This window comes from Sabethes cyaneus, chromosome 3 (assembly GCF_943734655.1).
Source record: "Sabethes cyaneus chromosome 3, idSabCyanKW18_F2, whole genome shotgun sequence".
NCBI classification, from domain to species: domain Eukaryota; kingdom Metazoa; phylum Arthropoda; class Insecta; order Diptera; family Culicidae; genus Sabethes; species Sabethes cyaneus.
The window spans coordinates 241,073,244-241,099,871 of record NC_071355.1 but is presented as its reverse complement, the minus strand read 5'-3'; the positions used below and the strand labels follow the sequence as shown (position 1 = coordinate 241,099,871).

Below are 26,628 nucleotides of genomic sequence, written 5' to 3'. Positions count from 1 at the left end.
AGTGCCTTCTTCCCTGTCGGTATACGACTATTATGCCAAATACAGCACAAACATCCGCAAAGAGCATGTAAAAATTCGCGATGGCGGTTGAACAGTGAGTTTGATAGCCCTCCACCTTACTTTATAGCAACCAAAATAACGAATCCTTCTTACTTCTAGCAGCGTAAAACCGAGGAAGCTCTTGCCGTATCTACAATTCCTCTCCACTGTACTCAATCCTGAGCTACTTATCGCCAATCCATTGAGCATCTCGGCACATGCCAGTCGGCTTTAACCTGGTCGAGCCATCTTGCATGGTGGGCCCCTCTGTTCCTGGTGCCGGCGGGACTCTTGAAGACAACAGATTCCACTGCAGTCGTTTGGCATTCTTTCGCCAGCCCACCGTAGTTGTACATACTCCGCTGAAAATAGTTCGCAACACCTTTCGTTCAAACACGGTCTTCCGTAAGTAAAGTTCCTGTCTCAAGTCGGTAGAGGACCACCGGTCTGATTAGCGTTTTGTACATCGTCAGCTTTGTGCCCCGAAAAAGTAAGCCTAACTTCCACCTCGAATGCGTCATTGAATCTTCTCACTCGTACTATTGTCGGCGGTGACCAAGGATCCCAAATATATGAACTTATCAACCATTTTCAGTTCATCGCCGTCAGTAGTCACTGTCCGTGGGAGACGAACTTTGATTTCTCTAGAGGCTCTTCCTACTATATATTTGGTGTTTGATACATTGATTTATAACCAAATCTTCCTAACATCCGTGTATAGTTTGATGCAGATTGCCCACGCCGTCATAAGGTTCCTGGTATAGTTATGACGTCGTAAGGGTTGATTACTTTTGCTGAAGGTCGTTCCTGTGGTTTCGATGCCGGCTCGCCGGATCACACCTTCAATAGCGATGTTGAATAACATACAGAACAGTCCATCACCAAGTCGCAAACCTTTGCGCGATTTGAAGAGACTCGAGAGTGTCCCTATTTGCGCTCAACTGTACCGTATGCTGCCCTGAAGTGCGCGAAAATATGATGCGTGGACGCGTTGTACTCCTGACATTTTTAAAGAATTTGTCGGAGTGAAAATTTGATAGGCCACATAAAGCCCGCCACGTGCTGCCCCACGATTTCTTTTCTTATTAATGAAAGACGACGTAACAAAATTTTCGAACACCTTGCAGGTGGCGTAGACCAGCATAATACCACGGTAAGCAATCTAGCCGATCGTCCTTTTTGTAGACGGGACAAACCACACCTTCAATCCACTCCTCAGGTAGATACTCCTTCTCCCAAATCCTTGAAATTATCCAGTGAAGTATCGTTGCTAGCGGTTCTTGGCCATATTTGAGAGTTTTGCGGGAAACGGTCATTTCCGGCGACTCTATTATTCTTCAGCTAAATGATTTCTTGTCGGGTCTCTCCGAAATTGGGAGCCGGCACCCTGTCATCGTTCCGCTTGGTCTTCCTCTGTTATATCGTAAGTGGGACTCTAACCCACACTCTCAGTTTGCGCCCAAGTGTTTTGACAGTTAAACTATCACCACACGGCACCCTATATTAGTGACTCACGTCTAGTTTCCGTCACTCCAGTCTAACCATTCGTACGCAGTACGCACACACATACGCTCCACACGCCGACGGAAGTAGAATATTTATCCGAGGAGGTCAGCATTTCGCGAGATATATACCGTTGATAGTTTTGAACACACATATACTGCTACTCTGTAATGATCCGATCCGGTGATGGGTCCGCACCCCGTATGTTAGTAATGTTCAGGAGAAACCGGCCATATTTGTTTGTTTTGGTTCAATGTTTGTTGGCAGGTGTTCTCCACGCGGGTTTGTGGATATCTTTGTGAGGAATAAAATGGAGAAGGCAAATGAGGAAGCGTCCAACATAGCTCCGGCCATCCCAAGCCCCTACCTAGCGCCTCCACGTGGCCTTACCCGGTAATGCTCTATTGAGTAGCCAAGCTAGGAGGTGCGATGAAGGGTGGTTCCCGGCTGCCTGATCTCAAAACTGCGGGTTTGAATGACGGCTGAGCCACACGACCTTGTTAGTAGGTAAGCTTAACATAAGTTATTTTAATTGTTTGTTTCGTTTTAGCTCATAAAGCAAGCACCTCCTACTGTACAGTGAAAACTCGGTCCGAAGAAAGTTTAAATAACGCTCATGGATACCAGAAGAAGGACTGCTGATGAGATTGTTCTATTTTTGTCCATATATCTTCATATAATGTATCTACATATAACACATATTTTATTACATTACCATATACCATCATTATCGTAAAGGGGAAGGAGCATCAGGATATCGAATGAATCGAAGACTGCATGAGGGATGTGGTAACCAGCCCAAGTCATATAAAGTCGGAGAGGATTTTGAAGCGCCCTTCTAGCACACAAATCATCACGCAAGATAAGTTTGCACGGCAAAGTTTTGTATCTAGAAACCGGAAGTCTATGCTGGTAGGAGTGTCTTATATTCCCGTGGAATCATATAAGCGACATTGCTTATAGATCCACTCAACCCCTTTTGATCCTTCACGAACAGCATTGACATGAAAGTTGTTAGGTAGATAAACTCGATTCTGCAGTAATTCTACTTGCATACAATGGGAAACCCTTGAAGTAATGGTGGCTACCCCCATACATACATACATACATCTTTGCGAGGAATGAAAGTAGTTCTGATCACCAGGCAACAGGAAGCTGCAAAGTTGATCCATCATCGTTATCGTGCCGGTGTGGAAGCAATGGGGCTCGATTACCGGTCTATACATCGTTTGCCGGCCAATCTGGGTGTTCATATCCCCGATGACGATCTTGGGGTTAGTGAGGGCGGTCCCCGAGAAATATACAAAAAAGACCTTGTTTCTCTACCGTCTTAGAGATTTTCATAGAGAAAACAAATGCATAATTAGCTACGTGGCGGAAGGGGAGCTGACTGGGGAGGACGAGGAACGTGAATATGAATGTATGTTGCGCTATAACTAAAAAGAATCAGCCCCCGGGGAGGCGGAAGCGGTCTCTTACAAGTAGGGAGGTTCAAATGGCAAGTGGCTGGACGACATAAGGACAGGAATAGGATGGCCATTGACAAGGGGGGAGGTTCAAAAACGTAAAAGAAGCTTTAAAAGAGGCGTAAAACGTAGAATTGATTCTATGTTGCGTAATCGCCATACTAACAGCAAGTAAGACAATCAAAGGAATTCTAAAAATAGCAAAAAGTTCTATCTCGTTTTACGTAAGCCGAAAGAACATTTCGTGTTGCAATTAGGTAGTTCTAAATGCAACAGGGGCGAAATGGAAATCGGGACAAAATGTATGACAGATCTCTAGATATGCCCACGGTTATTCTCAGCAAATTTACCTGTCCTGCGAACATTCTGTTCGAAAAATATGCATATGAGAAAGCATGGGTTTCCGGATTTTTTCTGTCACGTACGTCGTAGACCGACCAGACCGACCAAATAGCGAAAAATTGCGCATATTTAAGTACCTAGTAGCATACATGTAAAGTTGTACTTATACTTCATTGTTGGACCGACCGCTCTAAAACTTGATCCAAATGGGCAAATAAACTCTCGGTCCGCTTTGATCCATCTTAGTGCATATCACCGCCTTTCTTATCTAGAACAGAGTTCTCACCTGGAATTCCTCGTCTTAACCGGTACTCTCCAGTTCGAAGAACGCCATATACTTCACTGATGTCCCTTGATACTGGACTCGCCGGCAACAGTCACTCAGCTGCGAGCATTCGCGCCTTCGATTTAATTAGAAGTTGTCATTCACAGTTTGAATAAGAAGATTAACCCATATTTTACTAGCTTTCACTTTCGTAATTGACGTTATACCTAGGTACATATCTAAGTACAAACCGCACATGTTTTACTTCGTTTGATCACCTCGCCATGGCAACACAACAAATAAATTACGCATGTGAAAAATTTTGACTTTCGATTTAGATCACCGCCTACTTGTCTCTGCACGTTTGGCAAAGGCTTTTCAAAAGGTATTCAATGTGCATAGATCTGTAACGATATTTGAAAAAGTTGTAATTTGCTCCGGAAACTTATTATAGGCGGACCTACTTTAAGAAATATTAAAATCCTGTGCTGATTGCACAATAGAGCAAACTATCTATGGCGTAAAATTAAAGCTTTGAATGACACATTTTAATGTTGTAAAAGCAATTATTTTAAATAGATGCAAATTGGTTACCATGTCACCACACTTTGAGCATGTTATTGGAAATTAGGCCACCTTTAGTTACCTAGTTTTCCAGTTATACGTCGAAAATTTGAAAAAGTAGTTTATACTTTGAGCATTCTTTCTGAATCATAACTCCCGGGGCAGTGTTCCTACGTACTTTCAAGCAATTTGACTGAAGATTTTATTTTTCACTAGTACCTTCCAGATGGCCACCGAATGACAGTGCCTGAAACAAATGTCTGGACTATCATAATAGGTATGTATAATCAATCGTTTTTGAGAATAGTTTTCTGACGGAGTGATTTCCAGTTTTTTTTCTCACGGGATAGATAAATTGTAATCACAACTGTCGTTTTACCAAATTCTTTGCTTTTCCCTCTTCTCTTCCTCTATACATATATATCTCTTCTTGCTTCTAATGTACATGAAATTTCTTTGATCGATTAATTCAACCATCCTGTTTCGATAACCTACTCCCTACCGGTTTTATATATTTGCATGCCTTCTCTTAAATAAACTTTATTTAAATATATATATGTAAAGTGCAATAATTTCATACATGAAGCGATAACTAAACTCTGTAAGCTACGAATACGTCGGTCTTCTGTGTGTGTTGTTTTTTCTTCCTGATAAATTTACCATTCTTTCCACTAGTTTACTGTTTTACTGTTAGAATATGTATCCTGTTAGTTCTTGATGGAGAAAATCTTCTTCTGTTAATGTTCTACCTTACAATCATATAATACGGAAATAACTGTTTGATAATTGTTTTTTTTTTTCTTATATTTGGTTGTTTCTCTTGTTTTTTTTTGTCTGAATGTGAGTTATTAGAGTGAATTTAAAGATCAAATCAGCCTTCTCAGAACACTTACACGCTAATAGATTGTTGATGACTGTGTCACGCCTGCGTCGCGCTGCCGTGCGGGTTTAGTATCATATTACGGTGTGTTACAATTTATTGCACATTCAGATTAGCTTCGTAATTGTGTTATTGACTTTACAAAACGGTTATGTTATCCATTGCTTCGGGAGCATTGGCAAACATATGTGGGAGGGGAATTATCCGAAGGGTAAATCTGGCCCCATTTCCAAACACTTCGATTCTATGCTTCTCACTCCAAGAGTGAAAGAAGAAACACTTTCTACGCTGGTAGGAGGAATTTTTGCCTGCGGGAACCTTATATAAACGATTTTTTTTTGTTCAAAAAATATATATACCTGTCTGTTTGTTCTCTTTCAGATAAAATACACTCTCTATAATGTTTTCATATCTATCTATACAACAAAATGTTACGCTCACATATTTTTCGTATGCAAACTAGACAGACAAAATAGTAGGCATCAGAAACATATTGTGAAAGTTCAGAAGATTTAATATACCTACGCACAGCTTCTCAACAGTCGCTGAAGAAAAATGGCTGCCTTCATTAGATGCCGTTCTTGTTTTCTGTTGTATACTGCCAACAATACTCTACTAAATAGCCAAGAAGTAGACTATGGCGCATGCTACTCACGGTGAATGGTTCTGGTTCTGGTGTTGGCTACTGTACTGGCACCGACATATGTGACGTCGCAGAGGAAACCTAGCAAACCTGTCTGCTTTTCAGCACTAGTCCGGAGTAAATTGGCTAAACAGCTAGACGGAGTTGTGTTCACTATGGCCCCTTTTGGTTCGTTTTGTTTTTTATTTTTAATATGATTTGTTCCGTTTTTTGTTTACATTCTATTTGGCATTAGTTAGTCGGTAGTGTGGTTGGTTTTTTTCTCCGGTCAACGCTGTAGCGTTTGTTTCTTTTTTGTCGATCTGTCATGCTACTACACATTCCAAATTTGGATTGTTTGCAAAAGTAATTGCATTTGATACCTGATGATACGAAATCTGCCGCAAAAGTTTTATTATTTTTAATGGTTACATTGTGTTTCGATTGTTTTTTTCTCTCAAACCGTTTTGGCTGCAATATAGTATGCTAAATAACACGTTTATTGATTATGATGGGATCGTTGTTAATTTTACTTCTTGATTGGTTGGCTGATTGATTGAATTATTTTTGGTTTACTTCGATTTGCGCTTTACTTAGTCGTTCTAGTCTCTTTCCACCCTGTATATAAACGGGATGTTCCACATTTCACAGTCTGTGCTTGGGCTTATGCTGATGTCCTTAGAAAATTTTATGGTTGCTCAAAACTTTCATATACAATTAACGATACCCAATGAAAAATAATAAATGAGACACAATTCGGCAATTTACCTCCAAAACTCTAGGTTTTTGCTGTTTTCAATGCACTGCTTGAAGCGTATCAAATAAAAAAGTATTGTCATTGAAGCAATTTACAGTTTTACAATCAGTTTAAAATACAGTATTAGCATAAAAATTGAAAAAATTAATATTCAAATTTAAAAAATTAATAATCTTAACGGTCATATTAAATTTGCTACTCATTTGCATTTTCGCTTAAAATGATGTGCGTCAATTTTCCTCGCTGTGCTATGTATGCAATACAGGTTACCTAGCAACAGGTAACAGAAAAAGTAAAAGCTTGTAAAAGTTTTTTGACATTTCTGTTACCTATTGGGATCGTTTCTTGGTTTAAACTTAAGGTGACATTAGTCGTCGACCAGACATTGCGAATTTGGTACAAAAGTCTAGCTGCCCTAATGCCCAGGATTGGACAGAAGCCAAAATTATGCGTACCTAACCTGAATTCCACCAATGACCACAAGCTATAGCTACAGCTAGGAGCATCGACCGATGGTTTGAAGAAGGTCACGGATTGCACCGGAAATTCTCGTGACGGCAAGTTGAACTCTAGCATCTTGGTCATGTTCGGAGGTGGACCAACTGCGTGGGGTTCACGCAAGCAGACTTCATGGCAGCAAAGTTCATGACGCTTGCTGAAGGGTCCCGGGAGCTCGTCTCCGTAGCAACCGATTATCACCGTATCGCTAAGATACGCTTGTGCAACAGAAATGTCCAACGACGGAAGAAAAAAGTACGATCTAATTCAAGGGCTTCTCCCAAAAAAAAATTCGAGCATGGAGTAGCTAGACCAGTTCTTATAAAAGTATAGAAATAAATATAGCATGTTCATGAGTGCTAACAAAGCTAAGGACAATGGCTCATCCCTGCAGCACAGAGAGATCCCGTTCCGATCAGCTCCCCCGGTTATTTACCTTGTATAGATTTTTGTTTCATAAAATATCGATATCTACAACACTCCGACGCTAAAACGGTGCTTTTACGCTCGCTATCATCGTATTTATTGTTACGTTGTTTCTCGCTAGACGATGGGATGATGGAGTTGAAGTTTTGTTTTGTTGAACCTTCCGCTTGCAATGCAATTGTCATTAAACAGTAGAGAAGTAAGTTAGACTTAACCTTGCGCAGTAATTATGCTTATATTGGATACTGTGGTTTACATTTACGCTTGCATGGCGATGGTGGCGACCTCATCGGGCCCGGCCCGCCTTCCTGTGGGGCGAAAGTCTATCAATAATAAATCTATATAAATTGGTTGTTTCACAATCTTGTCACTTTAGAATGGTTTCTCGTTATTTCCCCTCTGTTCCTCACGCTATACACCTACGGCCTAGACTTATACCCTATCCACTAGTCCACCTGCCATTATCGTAACAAACATAAAACATAAATGACTCATCTGTTTTTCTTTTCGTACATCCTAAACATAAACTAATCTGTACAATTAAATAAATCCCTCTGATTGGAAAAAATAAACATAGAATAAAACGACTCTACCGCGAGAAGGGGACACGCTTTTACTGTCCGCTCCAGTGCTGAACATCGTCATCTATGAACTCCACATGGGTAAACGGAAAGTGACCTACCTTGCCGCGTAGCTCACCCTCCCACTGGCCGTTGATGTTGGTTTTGATTACCTTGATCACGTCGCCGATATTCAACTTGAGTGCCGTTTCATCGTACGCGTTCGGAACCCGTTCCTGCTTTACGCGAGCCAGCGCCGGTAGCTGCCGGTTCAGGTTCGATTTGAAGATGTTAGAGTTCTCCGAATGGTGCATCCCAACCCCGGGCGGTGCACCGTGATGCGGCTGGTGTGCGTTCGATCCGGCCCCGACGGAATTCAGTGGTCGCTCGCTAATGTTATCCTCGTATCGAGTCACGTAGGGAACCGGAATCTGACCCGTCTGTCCGCGACTGTTTCGTGCCGTCCACCATTGCTCTTCGTCCTTGCTGATGATCTCCAGAATTTCCCCCTTCTTGAACGGCAAATCATCCGGGTCACTGCCGTCGAAATCAAACTTGCCTATCACTTTCTCACACCGGCGGATGGCTGGCCTTCGCAATGGGGTCGTATCGAGATAGTGAAGTTTGTAAAAAGTCAACAAATCGGGTAAATCGGCGAACGTTTGATCACCGATTCGAAACATACAACATTCATCCGCTCCGGGAATTTTGTTAATAATGTAATGACTGACTTTGCAGTCTTCCCGCACGCAGAGCACAAAATCGCCGGAGATGGTAGTACTGTCGCGGACCAAAAATACACCACTTTCCCGTTCGCTAAGCAACAGATCGGTGGCATCCTGACGGGACATATTGCCGAAGTACCATGCGGCACGGTCATACACGTCGAACGACGACATCCTTTAACAATATCTCTTTTCACCAACTGTAGACGTTCTGCAAAAGTTAAAACAGTTTGAATGGGTTTAAACAACAACCTTTTAAGGAGTAAGTACTTACAGTTTTGAAGTGCTGCTACTAGAAGTAATTTTCTGCGGTTTACCCTCGAGACGCTGATGTTTTCCGCTAACAGCAAGCTACACACGTGATACCTAAAAGCGAAAGGAAATCCGTCAGTTTTCGATCCTCCAGCGGCAGGTGTTTGACCTCTGTTCTAAGTGCGTCACAATTTGCCTTTAAACTGTCGCTTTTGACTTCCTTCCTTCTGCGAGAAGAAGGCATCTTAATTAAAGGCATTACCCGCAACCGTACAGCTTCTGTGTCGCGTCACTACCGTGTTTAGCATCATTCTATAGATTCGTCTCCAGCAAAAGTCACGCTTTTCCCATATATGTAGCAAAATACCACCCATGAAAGTGCCGAGGCACTTGTGTGAGGAAAAGCGGTCGCTCTCTGATAAAAGTGCAAAAGTGCAACGTCGCACATTTAGCTCCGGCTTCGGCAGTCCGCCACCATCTCGCTGCTTGCCGGCTCTTCAAACTTCGCTTCCACCCTCAACGTGCCAGTTACGTTCATCATCATTACGTTGCGCCTATCCTATGCTGTGCAACTGCCATAAGCCGTACAACATGAGTGCGAGGATGACCTCTAATCACTCTAGTTGCCTACCTCATCTATACCGTGGTTGGGCGCGGGTTTGGCATGCAAATGAAATTTTGCCGAAAGCTTTGCAATTAGGTCACGATGATGTTTATGATTTGTCTTGCATAGCACGTTTACGTAATAGTCATGGATTACGCTTACACAAATTATGAGATTTTTCTCGATCAATAAATTTTAATAAAAAATTTACCTAACACAAGACAAATTTATATTTTTTAGCAACTAAACCAATGAAAGTATCTGTGTCAATTCTTTTACACTTCAAAGCTCTCAAATGCCAGAAATAATGTTCGTTGCGCCTAATAGTAGTCATTGTCTAATCGAACGAAACCAGCAAGTCGTACGTTGAAAATTATTCATATTCAAATCATTTACTGTATGAAATCGTCTTACATACCTGAGAGTAGGACGATCTTTAAAAAAATACAGAGAAATTTGACTTCAAAACATGCTATCAATTTTCAGTACTTTGCAAGCATATTGAAAATCTCTATTTTTAATGGTATGAGGTAGGCTGATTTATCGTTGACGATCATAGGAATTCATTACTACTGAAGATATGAATAAACCTTACTCTAGCAACACAATTCAACGAGTCAACTCCTTTTTACATGACAGCCCAGAAGGGATCCGTTGTCCGTTTTTGTCCGCGATAACCAGCAACCCTAAATACACGAACCACCCAATTCTCCTATACTGCGCTTTCTGGTTGGCGTAGGAGGCTTCCGCCGTTCCTGGCCTTGCTTTTGGCTACGGTATGAAAGTGTTCTGCGAAGCCTAGGGGTAGGCTACCTTAGCTAAAAGACATGCCTCTCATTTAGATGCTCGCTCGTCGGATCACGCCCTCAAGAGCGATGTTGAAAGGCATGCAGGTCTTGAAGGGACTCGAGAGCAACCTCCACCGTTTACGATATACACCACATGATTGAAAGTAGCTCTAATCAGTCACTTCAGATAATCCGGAAAACTGTATCGTACGCTGCTTTGAAGTCTATGTGTGAAACATGGGCACGTAGTATTCCTGGCGTTTCTGTAAGATCTGTCGGATAGTAAAAATTTGGTGCATAGTGGTGTCTTCAGACGGCAGAGCCTCAACCATTTTCGATTTGAGCACTTAACTTCTCGTCTGGCAAGAAGGCAGCAGCTCATCCAGTATTTGATGTTGTCAATATCCACACCCCGCAGGGAACGTCGACGGTCTTGAAGTGGCGAAAAACTGTCATATGTTGTTTCTAACCGAAGAACGCTTCCTTCTCGTCGCCGTGTCTACCTTCGTGCCGCTAGCAATGGTGCAAATTGTGCGAGAAGCATATGCTGTCTGGTCTCACGCGAGCGAGTGTGAGACGCGTAGCACCCAACGCTTACGCCACTGACGCAAGCGTACAATCTGGTACCTACACACTCACGAACGCACAGCCTCGTAGCATCTTTCTGCATAGCCCGCTTACGAGGCAAACAACTCATGAGCAGCTACCTACCATTGAGTCTAGCGGCATATTGGGATGTAGATTTTGCGTTACTTTTTCATCTTACGCCCTCAATTCTACACGCGGGTGGAAGTGCAAGTCCTCGCGAGTGATCGGTATCAGCTGCTCGGGCTGCAATGACGAGTGAGAGCGACGACCATGGCTGTTAGCTAAGGATTTCGGTATACACCTCGACGAGCAATTAACTTTTAAACAGCATGCTTCCTATGTAGTAACCAAAGCATCTCGTTACCGGTGTCGCTGTACAGGGTTCTGGAAAATTATTTCTAGAATCGTGTGCTATGCTACAACACGGAAAAGGGTTAGAAGTGCGTTCCAATCACCGAAGGGGTTCCGCAAGATTCCATACTGGGCCCAATGTTGTGAAACGTTATGTACGACGAGGTGTGGAAGCTAGTTACCTGTAGGGGTTGTGATTGCCGGCTTTGCGGATGACATCACCTTGGAAGTCTACGGTGAATCTATCAGAGAGGTTAAGTTGACGCCTGCCCACTCTATAAGCATTGTTGACGGACGATTGGATATGCTCCAGGAAATTGGAGCTAGCGCATTATAAAACGGAGGTGAACAACCGCAAGTCGATGCAGCAAGCAAAGATTAGTGTCGTGAACCGCACTATTTCATCAGCTTCTTCTTCTTCTTCTTCTTCAGCATAGAGCCAGGGTGGCTCGTGCTGTTTCAAGCACTCGTCGCCAATTTCCTAGTCGTCCCTAGAAGTCGCAAATCCTTACCGTCCGGCATCCTTACGTTTCCGGTCCACCGTAGCCTGCTAACTTTCGCTAAATTTTCGATGGGAGTCTCCCCAAACAGTGCCTGTAGCACTGTAGATTCATACGCCTCCGCCACTCTACGCTTTCAGTTTGTACTCCGCCAAATATCGTCCGCAACACTTTCCGCTCGAACACGGCAAGGGCGCGTATATCCTTCGTCAGCAGCGTCACGGCTTCAAATCCATAAAGAACTACCGGTCTAAGAAGGGTTTTGTACATTGTTAGCATCGTGCGGCGGCGTATGCTTCCTGATCGTAGCGTTTTACGAAGGGCAAAATAGGCCCGATTTCCCGCTTGGATGCGCCCCGCTGGCTCTCCTTACTAGTGTCGTTGTCCGCGGTCACCAGCGAACCCAAATAGACGAACTCCTTTACCACTTCTAGTTCGTCGCCGTCAACGGTTACCGTCCGTGGAATGCGCGCGTTTGTTTCCTTTGAGCCTTTTCCTTTCATGTAATTGGTATTAGACGCATTTATTTTTAGCCCAATTCTCCTAGACTCCGCTTTCAGTCTGGCGTAGATTGCCTCCGCCGTCGCAAAGTTCCTGGCTATATCGAGCTCATCTGCAAAGCCTAAAACCGTGCCTCTCGTTTCGATACCCGCTCGTCGGACCACCCCCTCAAGGGCGATGTTGAACAGCATGCAGGATAAACCGCCACCTTGTCTCAATCCTCGCCGCGTCTCGAAGGGACTCAAGAGTGTTCCAGAGATGTGTACGAAACACATCACTCGATCCAATGTAGCTCTAATCAGTCGCGTCAGTTTGTCCGCAAACCGTGCTCGTGCAATATCTGCCATAGCTTGTCTCGATCGACTGTATCGTATGCTGCTTTGAAATCAATAAAGATGGGCACGTTGTATTCCCGACATTCTGCAAGAGCTGTCGGATAGTAAAAATTTGTCCGTAGTTGCGCGAGCCCCCATGAAACCCACCCATTCCTCCGGTAGCTTTTCCTCCTTCCAAATCCTCGAAATAACCCAGTGTAGAGCCTTCGATAGCGTTTCTTCGCCATGTCTGTAAAACTCTGTCGGTAGACAGTCCTGCCCAGCGGCTTTATTGGTCTTCAGCAGCCCGATTTCTCGTTTGACTTCTTGGAGATTAGGTGCTAGGACATTACTATCTTCCATGGGCGCTCCTAGGTTAATTTCCGTTCCGCCTCCCTCTGCAACTTCGCCATTGAGGTGTTCATCGAAGAACTGCTTCCATCTGTCGACCACCTCGCGCTCGTTTGTGATTAGATTCGCTCTCTCGTCCCTACACATGTCAGGTTTCGGTGTGTAGCCCTTCCGAGTTTGGTTCACCTTCTCATAAAACTTGCGCGTGTCATAAGCTCGGAATAGCTGTTCTAATTCTTCACGATCTCTGTCCTCCTTTTGGCGCTTTTTCCTCCACAGGATCGTGGTCAACTGGTTACTAGCTCGTCTGTATTTGGCCAGGTTCTCTCTAGTGGCAAGACTTAGATAATTTTTCCAAGCAGTTTTTTTCCCTCCACCGCTTGTTGGCATTCCCTATTAAACCAATCATTTTGTGTACTCCGAGGGTCAATACCTAGTGCCTTGGTTACCTCTGCATTACTAGGTTCTTACGATATGAATTTTTAGGGACATAAATGATTAGGAAAATTGAGTTTTTTGGCCATAGCTGACAGAATAATTAAAGATTATAAATTGACAAACAAGGAAAAATATTTTAAAAATGTTCTAAAAATTAGTACATGGTTGTCTGACATGTGTATTGCTTTTTGCCGTCTTGGACAATTTCGAACCGTTTTCTTACTGATACTGGATTGCTGAGAGAACTTTATTAAATTTAATAATAATGTTTATTCCAGAGTTCAAATTCAAGAATCATAAAATTTTTGAAATAAGCCTTGGAGAAAATTGGAGAATTTCGCTTGCTATTTTCTGGGAAAATACGGTACCCCGAATAATAACTCTATTCACTATTATAGTGGGTATAATAGCCACCCGTGCGCAAAATTTTATGCCATTTTATAAAATTGTACAATTTTAGAAAATGCCAATCTATAAAAAATAATAATAGTATTAAAACTAACATCTCGTCTTATTCAAATCACACAAATAAATTTCCATTTAGATTCATGAAACTTCATCAAACGAATCCAAACCCCGCCCAAATTACGGTAGTTCCGACTTTAAAACCACTCTATATTATTTTTACTTATTCAAGTCGAAACGCAAAGCAAAAACAAAGTGTTTGGCTTGTCCCTCTGCGTCAATGAGCTCATTTTGATGGAAATCTCTAGTCTACGACAACCAGCCTATTACCGTACCGTACCGTATCGTACCGAACCGTTCGGTTGCCATTGCTGAGCTGATGATGGACAGCCGCATAAAGCGCTTCTAAATTATTGTTTGTTTTCTTCCCAGCTTCCCACCCTACTTGCGGGCTGGCTGGCTGGCTCGCTGGCTAGCTGACTGGGTGTCGTCATTCATGTACGGCAAAAATGCAATATGCAAAAATAATGTGTTCCACATTCCAAACCTGAACCGACCTCAACTTCACCCCCCAGGGGACGACGGCTACTTACCGTAATTGACTCCGGACCTGAATAGATTCCGTTGAAATTACACTGCACAGGACGCAAAAGACAGACGAAGACGACGTAGACGGTCGGTGGCAAAACTTAACAGTGATCACTCCCTGTTATGTTACGCCATCGGAAGTAACTACGAAAGCTACCGGCGGTGATGATGCGACGACTCCCAGGCTCGATGCTGGTCAGTGCTCCTCATGCAATGTGCGGCACCTGGTACCCGGACACTCGCTTGGGCTGAATCACGTTTTCAATCACTCGCGAACACCGTTTTTCTGATTGCTACTAAAATTCCTATCAAAATTAGCGGATACGCGACACTACACACAGCAACAGCAGCGGATAAAAAGATGAAAGCACTCCTCTTTTAGCTCTTTCGCGTATTTTTTTCTTTTCGCTTTCCGAACTTTGACAGCTGCGCGTAGTTGGCTGTCACTTTTCCAGCACTGAACGAGGGAACGGACGGCTCTGACTGCATTCAAGCGGAAGTTTCTGAAGGGTTCAAATTTGAACATGATCATGACTGGGCAGGGCAGCATTAAGGCATTCATAGACGAGTAAAAGCATATTAATAAATTCTGGCATTAGTTTTCAGAAGGTCGCATATTGCATGCAAAAGGGTTTGAAAACTAAAACCTGGAATTAACCTGGATTCGTGCTGACTTGAATCCGAAATTTATGAACAAAATGCGCTGTTCGACAGAGCGATCCCTAAATCGTAATGCTAGTAGACAGTTTTAACCTTCGCTTCAAACTGAATTCTGTCAGTTTACCCGGGATGAAATCTCGGTTAATTACTTTGGATCATTTTGACAGCAATTAGATTAAAACAGAGTGCTAATTGATAATGCGAGTTTTCTTGAGAGTCTTCCACCACCAAAGAGCTTTCGTTTACCACCCAGTTCCTCGGGATACAATGCTAGGGATAATAAATCAGTCGTCGTATGTTCGAATCTCAAATGGGCGGTGTTGCTAAAGAGTCTGTAGGAACATTACTCTAGCCACGTAATTGTCCTATACTGTAATAACCGGCTCAGAAGTCTGTCGATAGAGAAGGGTCAAGCTCTTAATGACGTTTATAAGGGGGGCTCCGTAGCCGCAAGGTTACCGAGTCTGCTTTGACAAGCGAGTGGTCGTGGGTTCGAATCTTAGTAGAATCAAGCCATTCGATGTCAAGTGACTTTAGCATGGGTTTATTCTCAGGCCCCTCCATTTACCCTTCCTTCGTGCTGAATTCTATATTTACCCTCTGAAGCCCCTTGACAGTGTAAATGTCCCTCCTATAGTTAAGTGTGCTGGTCAGAGGTACGAATGAGTCCTCGCCAGGGACGGCTATAATATGGGATAGTGCTGGCAGCGAGGAATAAGTGGGTAAAGTAGATTAAGCTTTGAAGGAAGGGTAAACCCCAATACACGCAAGCACGCATAAAATTTAATAAGCATATCGCTCACTCAATAGCGATTATAGCAAAAAGAAATGCAGTGCAGGTCATACAGCAAACACCCGGGCGATATTACAATAGATCAACTATACTGGTCGCAGTAATGAGTCCACACATGGAAAAAAAAATGACGTTTATATCAAAAGAAAACTCATCCGATATCTCTTGTTGGCTTCTAGGATGAAGGGATTCATGTTGCCATGATAACAAAAATGTTGCCGTTTCTGCAAACGTATACTTAACAGGGTCACATCAATTAACTTGTTTATGATACAATATTTTATGAAATTCAGCGGTAAGATTAACGTTCAAATTTGCATCATTGACTTCAAAAATATTTGTAATTTTGAGCATAAAATCAAATTGGTCCATGAAACTATCTTCTTTCTTTCCGTTTAGCAAGCAGAACATAAAGAAAGTATTTTCATGAACATAACTTTCATTACATCTTATTCTTATTATTCTTATTAATACCACCACAGCGTTAATAAAAAACTCTAGAAAATAATTGCAATTATCTCTAATCATAAAAATATTTCAAATTAATTTTTTGCCAATACTGATGAAGTGATGAAACCCTCGGCAAAGCGCGCAGCGGGCGGAGGGAATGGATTTTGGATGAAACTTGGAGGAAGATCGACGAGCGGAGAGAGGCGAAAGTCGGCATTGAGCGAGCGCGGATCAGATCGGCTAAGACAGCTGCCCGTCAACGATACGCCGAACTGGAGAGGGCTGTTAAACGTGCTTGTAGGCGGGACAAGAGAGCCTGTACTAATTCCCTAGCCGAACAAGGAGAAACCGCCGCCGCCAATGGTGATATCCGTTTGTTGTACGATATTTCTCGCCGCCTTAGTGGTGCCAGGATGAATACAAAGATGCCGCTAGAGGACAGAGCTGGTCAGCTATTGACTGACCGTACAGAACAGCTTAAGCGATGGACTGAACATTTCGAACAACTCTTCCGAGTTTCAAATGTCAGAGACCAACAAAACCAGCAGCGTACGACGCCTACAGTTCGTCGAATAAATCGCGTGAACTCGGAGGCGCCATCGCTGGATGAAATTGTAGCAGCCATCAAGAGTATGAAATACAATAGAGCGTCAGGGATAGATCGTATTTCAGCCGAAATGCTTAAAGCTTACCCATCTCTGTCAGCCCAGATGATGCATCAGCTTTTCAGCAATATTTGGGAAATCGCAACTTTTCCGGTGGACTGGATGCAGGGCATATTGGGCAAAGGCCCTAAGAAAGGAGACTGGCGTGGCATCACGTTGCTCTGTATTACTCTCAAAGTACTCTGTAAGGTAATCCTCAACCGGATCCAGGAGAAGATCGACGCTACTCTCCGGCGGCAGCAAGCTGGATTCCGTGCTGGCCGATCATGTGTAGACCATATCACAACGCTTCGCATTATATTGGAGCAGATCAACGAATTCCAGGACTCTCTTCTGCTGGTGTTCGTTGACTTCGAAAAGGCGTTCGACCGACTCAATCACGAAAACATCTGGGGCGCACTGAGAAGTTCCAGATTAGCTAGTCCATCTCATCGAGGCTCAGTACGAGGCGTTCTCGTGCAAGGTTTTGCACGACGGCGTCTTGTCCGACCCCATAAGGGTTACTGCTGGCGTTAGACAGGGCTGCATTTTATCACCGCTTCTGTTTCTCATCGTTATGAATGTGTTATTAGTTGGAGCAATTGACAGTAGATCAAATCGAGGATTGTCTTGGAATCCTCTAACGATGGAGCAGCTAAATGACCTCGACCTAGCCGACGACATTGTCTTGTTCGCACAACGCCGAAACGATACGCAGAGCAAGTTAGATGACCTCTCCGAGAGCTCGCAGGCAGCAGGTATCACAGTCAATGTAGCGAAAACTAAGTCTATGGTAGTGAACACTGACAATTCCACCAACTTCACAGTAGCGGGACAACAAGTTAAGCAGGTAGACGCCTTTCAATATCTTGGTAGCCAGACAACGCCCGATGGTGGTACCAAGACTGATATAGCGACACGGATCAGGAAGGTCAGGGGTGCCTTTGCAGGTCTGCGAAACATTTGGCGCTCAAACCAGATCACTCTACGTACGAAAACCCGAATCCTTAATTCAAACGTTAAATCCGTACTGATGTATGCCTGCGAAACGTGGTGCGTCTCAGCGGAGACAACGCAAAAACTGCAGGTAGGGTAGGACTGTCCATAACGCACCGTGGGGGTAGAATGGCCCATGCTATTAATTGCTTAAAAACGCGGAAACTATTTGGTAAAATTATGAATGCGCATTTTATTTTGGTATAAAACACGCTAATTCATAATTATGTAGCATGTAAAAGCATCAAACATAGCCACATCCAATAAAAACAAGCGATTATCCACGATCTCATACCACATGTAAGAAACGAGTAAGATCTGGAAAGTGTGCTAGTCGCTCGCGGAATTAGAGACTAGCGACTATGGACCGAGTTAAATAGAAGAACCCCGTTATACAGGCCTTGTTATGCAACGTAATGGAAATATAGTAACTGTTATAGGCATACTCTTTATCGACAGCCAAAATTTCGAAGCATATGAGTGATTAGCACTGATGTCCTATCGGTCAACGTAGACGAGCACGTATTGATCGGTGCTGAAGATCGAGTGATTATCACTGTTATCCCTATTAAGTGTGCAATAAAAATAACTTCTTTGCGCTTTGACAGCTATTATTATTTTCGGAGCCAAACGAATACTTTGCTAGACGACCGCAAGACCGCATTACAATGCGGAACAGTTCCGCATAACCCACATCGTCTAGGCGCTTCATTCCAAAGCAATGTTAATAAAATCAGTTTATGGACATGTCAAGAGTTATAAATGGAAGGTATCAAAAGCATAATTCTATTCGACTATTTGTCGAATCGAATGCCATTCCAGAGGTCACCATGCGAATAAGCCATTTTTGCGATTCATACCGAACGTGGTTAACTGCGCAATTCATTCGATTCATGTCAGACGATAATTTTTCACAATCGTTTGCGCCGTGACGCGCGCAAACCATTAAGAAAGGGGCTTGGCACACGCATACACCCACGGGGACAGCGAATTCATCTAACGAAAACCATATCTGGCTGGGGTCGGCGTCGAACGTGGTGGGCCTGGTGGCCACGATAAGTACAGTTTGCGCTTGCGCTGTTAGCGATGCGATGACCCACCAAGTTGCAAGCGTATTTTCAACAGTAGAGAACAAAGTAATTATAAGTCGTTCGCAATGATTGATGGTTACATATTTTGACTGTTTTTTAACTAAATGGCACAGCCTACCAAGTCGCACATTTCGCACGTTGACAAGCACGTTTCCTGCGATAAGATAAAAAGCTCATTTGATACGCTAAGCCCAATCAGTTGCGTAGAGCGTCCCGGATATTTTCATGGTACCTAACTTGGTAGCTGTAGCTTAAAAACAAATTTTTTAGCGGCAGGGATTTTTTTAAATGACGATTACTATCTGCTGACTTTGATAATTTGGTACGCTTCGCAAACGCACACACAAATATGTTAATAAAAACTAAAGTTTCGATACAATGCCTCATGCTGTCGCTATGTGCCAAGATTTGCTGGTTCATTCATTTACATCAATTAGCAGCGAAGCGTTCGATTGTCTCAATTGATACAACAAACGCGCCACGCTAAGTGTCTTTACGCTTGGCTGAACTATGAGGGTGTCGGCTAGTAACGACACTTTCTTCTCCGGTCAAGAAGATGCTGTTTGCTCAATTTAGAGGTATGCAAAGCTATGCAACAAAACAATTACCGTCTCATCGTCTCTATTTGATCACAGTTGTCAATACTGGCGGCATTCTATTTCAGTCAGAATGCCCAATTTAAAGCATAAATTTTCCAAACTGCTAAAATATAAAGCAATTCAGAACGAAGGGGTCCATCTACCGGTAGTGAAGCTATTTATTAATACTTACTTTTTGACTTCGATAAAAGAATAATTTATTTAACAACGGAGTATCCATTCTGGATCAAGTAAAGTTGCATAATTCATAAAATTTATTGTTTTTGTGAGAATTGCTTGTATATTTGTGATTATCATCACAAATTGATAATTTATTTACTGAGAAAATCATACTGAAAATTATGAAAATCGGAGGTATTTCGTATTATTAATTATTTTAGAAAAATTTACTAAACAAATTATCTCAACATTCTAAAGTGACCATTACAGGCTAACGAACCCTACATACTGACCCATTATTCTGATTTGGCATCTATCACAGTTTATCGAAAGTATATTGAATGAATGTACCAGTGGCCAGGGCGAACCAGCTAGAACTGCGAGAAAGTAGATTATTTAGTATTCAACGACCGTCGGAACATTCAAAATTATGGGATAGATCGTATTTGCTTTTGGGTCCGAAGTGGTTCCATTTCAAACCGTTTAGCATTAAGTATGTGACGAGCTATAAATAGCTATTTTAAACATTTATTGGTCAGTGTTTCGCTGCAATATTAGGCAAATTTCAACAATTATTTGAATGCAGGGATGGCATGTACAGTTGGTTAGCTTTTGCTCTTTTGATTTTACCGCCTCACCCAAGCATAATATCAAAAAAGTTATGTATGAGCCTCTCCTAGTATTGGTTATAATCTCTAATATTACTGAAATAAGTTTGCTCTAGCTTTAAAATTTAAATCACTGATCATAAGTACTCCAATTACCCAATTTTATTCAAATTATGTGCATGTATATCTTACACTTTATTTGGCACTCACGGTGTCCTGTTTAGAGCTGATATGATCCTAACTTACTTACTTAAGTGGCTTGCCGTCCTAAGACAAAGCCTCTTGAACAAGGTTTCTCCAATTAACTCGGTTGTGGGTTACCGCTCTCCAATTCCTTGGACACGAAGCCAGGCCTCGCTCCACCTGGTCTAACCATCTTGCTAGCTGCGCTTCTGGTCGTCTTGTTCCTACCGAATTTGAGACAAACGCCATCTTTGCAAGGTAGTTCTCCGAGATTATTGCAGCATGCCCTGCCCATCATGACCGTCCAGCTTTCTGCCACCTTTTGGATACTGGGTTCGCCATAGAGCTGTGCGAGTTCATGGTCCATCCTCTGCCTCCATACTCTGTTCTCCTGTACGCCGCCGAAGATCGTACTTTGCACTCGTCTTTCGAAAACTCCGAGCACTCGCAGGTGCTCCTCGAGTTTCATGCCCATAGAGAACAACCGGTCTAATAACCGTGTTGTATAGGGTGCACATTGTACGGGGACTTAGTCTGCCCGACCGCAATTGCTTATGAAGTCTATAGTAAGCACGACTTCCGCTGATAATAAGCCTCCGAATCTCACGACTGGTTTCATTGTCTGCCGTTATCCAAACCAAGGCCAAGGTAGACAAATTCGTCGACTGCCTCAAACTCATCGTCGTCTATCAATATTCTACTGCCCAAGCGGCGTCGCTCGGCCTCGGTTCCGCTGGCCAGCATGTACTTTGTTTTATACGTGTTGACCTTCAACCCAATCTTTTCTGCTTCGCACTTTAGTCTGGTGTACTGTTCAGCCATCGTCACAGATGTTCTGCCGATAATATCTATGTCATCCATGACACTTGACTAGATTTGTTGAAGCATGTATCCAACGTGTTGATATCTGCTCGGTTCATTACACCGTAGCGCTATGTTGAACAGCAGGCATGAGAGACTATCAGCTTGACGAAGCCCTCTGTGTGATTCAAATGAAGTTGACAATCCACCCGAAATCCGAACAGAACACTGTGTACCATCCATCGTATGATTTTCCATAGCTCTTTTCGGTCGATGATATCATATGCAGCTTTGACGTCAACGAACAAATGGTGCGTGGGAACTCTGCATTCACGGCTCTTTTGGAGAATTTTTCGCAGCATAAGTATTTGATCCGTTGTAGACCGACCTTCGACGTAGCCGGCTTCATAGGTTTTCATAAATCTGTTCGCAATTGGTGATAGTCGGCGGAAAATGATTTGGGACAGCACTTTATAGGCGGCATTGAGAACGGTGAACCCTTGATATTTCTCACAGTCCAACTTGTCGCCCTTTTTATAAATCAGGCAAATAACCCCATCTTTCCACGCCTCCTTTAGCTGTTCCGTATCTCAAATTCTATTAATTAGCCGTTGCGTAGAAATAGCCAGCTTTTCTAGTTCCCTAGTCTAATTCGATGCCATTTTTCCCAGCTAATTTGTTGTTCTTTAGCCGCATGATGGCCTCCTTAACTTCGCCTATCACTGGGGCTGGCATCTCTTTCCCGTTTGTAGCACCGTCGAAATCGCTTTCCCCGCCGTCATGGTTCTCCGCCTGAGCGCCATTCATGTGTTCGTCGTAGTGCTGCTTCTACCTATCGATCGTCCGTCAGAATACTGCCATTCTTATCCCGACAAATTTGGGCTCGCGGTACAAATCCTTTGCGGGATACCCTCAGTTTCTGGTAAAACGCGTTTGCTGAGAACGATGCAGCCGCTGCAATTGTGCATGTTCCTGCTCTTCCAGGCAGCGCTTTTTCTCCTGAAAGATTTAGTTTCGCTGCATCTTCTTCTGTTTGTGTCTTTCCACGTTCTTCCGTGTGGCACTGCGCATCTTGGCTGCCCGCGCAGCGTTCTTCTCATCCATCACCCTGCTACAATCATCGCCAAACCAATCGTTCCGCTGATTCCGTACCACATGCCCGATGGAGCTCTCCGCTACACTGCTTATGGCTGTTGTGGTGGTGTTCCAACAGCCTGCGAGAGGGGCTTCGTCCAGCTCATCCTCTTTCGGGAGCGCAGCTTCGAGTGAATGCGCGTAGTTTGCGGTGACGTCTGGCTGTTTTAGCCGCACGAGATCTAACCGAGCCTGGTGTCGGTACCGAATGTTGTTCACAACGGAGAGTTTTGGGCGCGTCTTAACCATCACCAGGTAGCGGTCCGAGAACGTATCACAACGCTCCGCATCATATTGGAGCAGATCAACGAATTCCAGGACTCTCTTCTACTGATGTTAGTTGAGTTGAAAAAGCTTTTGACCGACTCAACTACGAAAACCTCTGGGGCGAACTTAGGCGTAGAGGTGTCCCAGATAAGCTAGTCCATCTCATCGAGGCTCAGTACAAGGCCCTATCGTGCAGGGTGTTGCACAATGGCAAGTCTGAGACAGGGTTGCATATTATCATCGCTGCTGTTTCTTCTCGTTATGGGCGAAATACTAGTAGGAGCTATCGACAGTAGCCCAAATCGATTGTCCTGGAAAACTCTAACGATGGTGTTTAATCCATAGCTAGCTGGACAGCTAAATGACCTTGAACTAGCCGAGGATATTGTCCTGCTCGCACAATGACATACTGATATACAGAGCTAGCCAAATGACCTCTTCGCTCCCAGATCTCATAGTCAATGTAGCGAAGACTAAGTCTATGGTAGTAAACACTGTTGAGTAGGTGCCTGATGGTGGTACCAAGAGCGATATAGCTACATGGTGCGTCTCAGCGGAGATAAAGCAATACCGTGGATCGGACAAACCTTGAGGAAAGAAACAATAGAAAACTGTAAAGAAGCACTCGACTGGATAATCCGTAAGGATAATCAAAGAAGAGACAAACCCAGAGGCTCCTGGCGACGCAGCTTAGCCAACGACATCCGGACAGTTGACGAGAGCCTTCCAGGTAAAAGCTATGACGGGTAACTATTCTGTTGGACCGGAGAATATAGATCAATAAGTAAATATAAGTGAGAATTTTCACACTACAAATGAAAAAGTTATGAATGTAGAGTCTATAGTTTACAGGATATCAGTTAATAATAACGTTACGAGTATTCAACGGAGACGCATGATGTTTTGTTTTTACATGCAATTAAACGGATATTTCTGGCAAATATTTACATATTTCTAGTTCATCTTTTTAGCCTTATCATACAAAATTATGTATCAGCCTTCAAGAGTAATTACATTAATTGTCTGTACAGCAAATTTGTCGAAAGTGATATCAACAGTGCACAAATATAAGAACTTGTACGATAAGCTTGTGGAAAATGACCATCCGTTCGCTTTGTTTTCAAATCGATGGAGGCGCATTGTATTGCTATACAGTTTATTTCAATAGAAAATAAACCAAAATAAATGCAAATGCAAAAGAAAATAAACCAAAATAAATAAAAAAAATAGAATTTATTTTTAAACATATTTTAGGGTGAAAAACAGGAAGAATACAAATACTTATCATGCAGCATCTTACACCAACAAATTACGCCAGAATTTAAAAGCTAGATCAATCAAAGCCAGATCAACTACCTAGCACCACGTTGGTTATATCTGGACAAGTTCCGGGGACTTCCGGGAACACCCAGACAAGTGGCCAGTTTTATCCATGAACAAAAACTTATCGTGCGACACCTTAAATCACACTAGAATTCAATAACTAGATCAATGGAAGCCAAATCTGCTATCTACGGTTAGGTTTGGTCATACAGTGGACTCTCGGAAAAGTTAATCGATTGGGGAATGGGTCGATTAACTTTTCTGAACTATTAACTTTTCCGAGTTGTCCTAAAAATCATTGAAAATGATAAATACAAAGGCGAAAAATGCATTCCGGGATATAGGATAAACATTTTTATATATTTGGAAGTTGTAATGGAAAGAAATATTTAGCAAGATCTTTATGAAATAATACTTAGTTCAGTAAGCCTATTGTCACACTAGTTACACTAGTTTAGTTTTGATTTTTCGTGTAGTCTGCGACTACGTTTTAATAATGTTCGCGCTTATTTTTAGTTCCTTGCTGTTCCTTTTTTTGCATTTAAAATTCAATCTGAGTTTGCGCTTTTCCAGTATGTTATCAATAATCCTGAAGTAACTATGTGCTCGTATTGAACTATTGTTGCGACAATAATTCAATTTAATTTAATCCCAGTTATGAGGCGACTCTGTTTGAAACTGTGGAAAGGCGTCAATAAACCGAAAAATGAGAAATAAAGATAAAAGGTAAACACACGTGTGTGGACGAACACTTAGACAACCAATCAATTCAAACTCTCAGAAAAGTTAAGGCAAAAATTAACTTTTTAGAGCGTTGCATGAGAGCTGATATTCGCTTAACTTTTCTGAACAATTAACTTTTCAGAGAGTTAACTTTTCTGAGAGTCTACTGTATTTGGACATATTTGAGGGACTCCGGGAACCCCTAGGAAAGTCAATAACACAATTTGGTACATTTTTGATAATCAAGACATGTTCGGAATTGACCATTGTGGTTCTAGTGAGTACCTTTGGCTTACTTTGATCTATTTTAAAAGTTTTAGTGTGATTTAAGGTGTCGTATGATCAGTTTTTGTTCATGTTCGAAACTGGCAATTTTCTAAAGGTTTCCGGAGTCCCCCAAATATGTCCAGATATGACCAAACCATAGCCTAGATAGCAGATTTGGCTTCCATTGCTCCAGTTATTGAATTCTAGTGCGATTTGAGATGTCGCACGATAAATTTTTGTTCATGGACGAAACTGGCCACTTGTCTGGGTGTCTCCGAAAGTCCCCGAAACTTGTCCAGATATAACCAACATGGTTTTAGGTGGTTGATCTGACTTTGATTGATCTAGTTTTTGGCGTAATTTGAGGTCTCGCATGATAAGTATTTGTTCAAGTCCTATACTGATCATTTTCCACAGCGATAACTTAATCCGGAACATTTCCGGTTAGTCCCAGTACAGCGTAAAACTCCTAAAATGAATAATAGAAAATTAATCCAGGCTGTGATTTACGTTCATTTTGGAAGTGTCATTGAAGATTTTTATTTACTTTATATGAGCAATCTACCCTTTCTAACTTCAAAAGGGCTTCAAAAATTGGCTCAGAGGTGTACGATGACAATACAAACCAACTGGCATTTGCCGTTTAAATGGCCTATTTTATTTTTTAATAACGGTATTTTGAACACCATGACAGCAAAAGACTTCCTTTGAGGTCACTCCACAATATTAGCCGCAAGTTTTCAACGAGATCTAATACAGTGGTAACCCGATTTTGTCACTCCCCGATTTTGTCACTCCCCGATTTTGTCACCCCCGATTTTGTCACGTTTTTGACCCGATTTTGTCACCCCCGATTTTGTCACGTTTTTTACCCGATTTTGTCACGCTTTTGATTTATCAAAAGCTTAGTTTGAAAATCATTTTGAAACATGTCAAATGTGTTAAGACACTGTGAAAAGAGCTGTGTTGATTATCGTGGAGTATTCACAAAAGTTGTTTCTTATCTCCACAACTATAATAGCTAGAAGTTCACTTTCTTTGGCAAAGTTCTTTATAATAATTTTCTCAAAAATTTTGTAGAACATTGTTTTGCTCTATCTCTTACTTCTTGAAAAATAAATTTTCTATCTTACTTTTAGGAGGATTAATCAAAGAATGGTTCATACCATAAGAAAGAGCTTTTCACGCTATGAAATTTCTATGAACATAGTTAACCAGTATAATCAACCATTTCGGCGCAATTAAAAAACGCGTGTTTTCATACCTGTGGGACTGCTGTGAACAGGTGACAAATGTCCACAGAGAGGTAGATGGAAGTGCGAAATGTCCTAAAAGTGATCAGAAAGAAATATATGTAGTTCGTTTATCAGCAAAAAAATAAAAATTGAAAAAATACCCGATTTTGTCACTGTCCCGTTTTTGTCACCCCTAAATTCATCATGGGGGTGACAAAATCGGGTCATTACTGTATAAAAAAACGCTTTTGGCATGACATTTCTGAAGGTAGAAGCATCTCGAAAATGCAAAAAAAAAATAAAATTCTGTTTTTCCGACTTTCCGGAGAAGGGTCCCCCTTAATATAAAAAATAATGCTCACAGAGAG

At 42.4% G+C, this 26,628-nt stretch overlaps 1 protein-coding gene across 3 annotated transcripts in view; it reads right to left on the bottom strand.

Annotated features, from left to right (window-relative positions):
• Positions 1-4,353: 4,353 nt before the first annotated feature.
• Positions 4,354-26,628, bottom strand: part of LOC128739165 (adapter molecule Crk) — a 29,243-nt gene continuing 6,968 nt past the window's right edge. Inside the window, exons 1-3 of one of the 3 annotated variants that reach the window (XM_053834588.1) lie at positions 14,333-14,653; positions 8,922-9,013; positions 4,354-8,858 (exon numbers count right to left, since the gene is read on the bottom strand). In XM_053834588.1, the coding sequence (XP_053690563.1) occupies positions 7,976-8,821 (846 nt within the window). In that variant the 5' untranslated portion in view covers positions 8,822-8,858; positions 8,922-9,013; positions 14,333-14,653 and the 3' untranslated portion in view covers positions 4,354-7,975. Of the gene's footprint in view, positions 8,859-8,921; positions 9,014-9,068; positions 9,261-14,332; positions 14,654-26,628 lie in introns of those variants that run through there. The other 2 variants (XM_053834589.1, XM_053834590.1) reach the window with 2 other exon arrangements.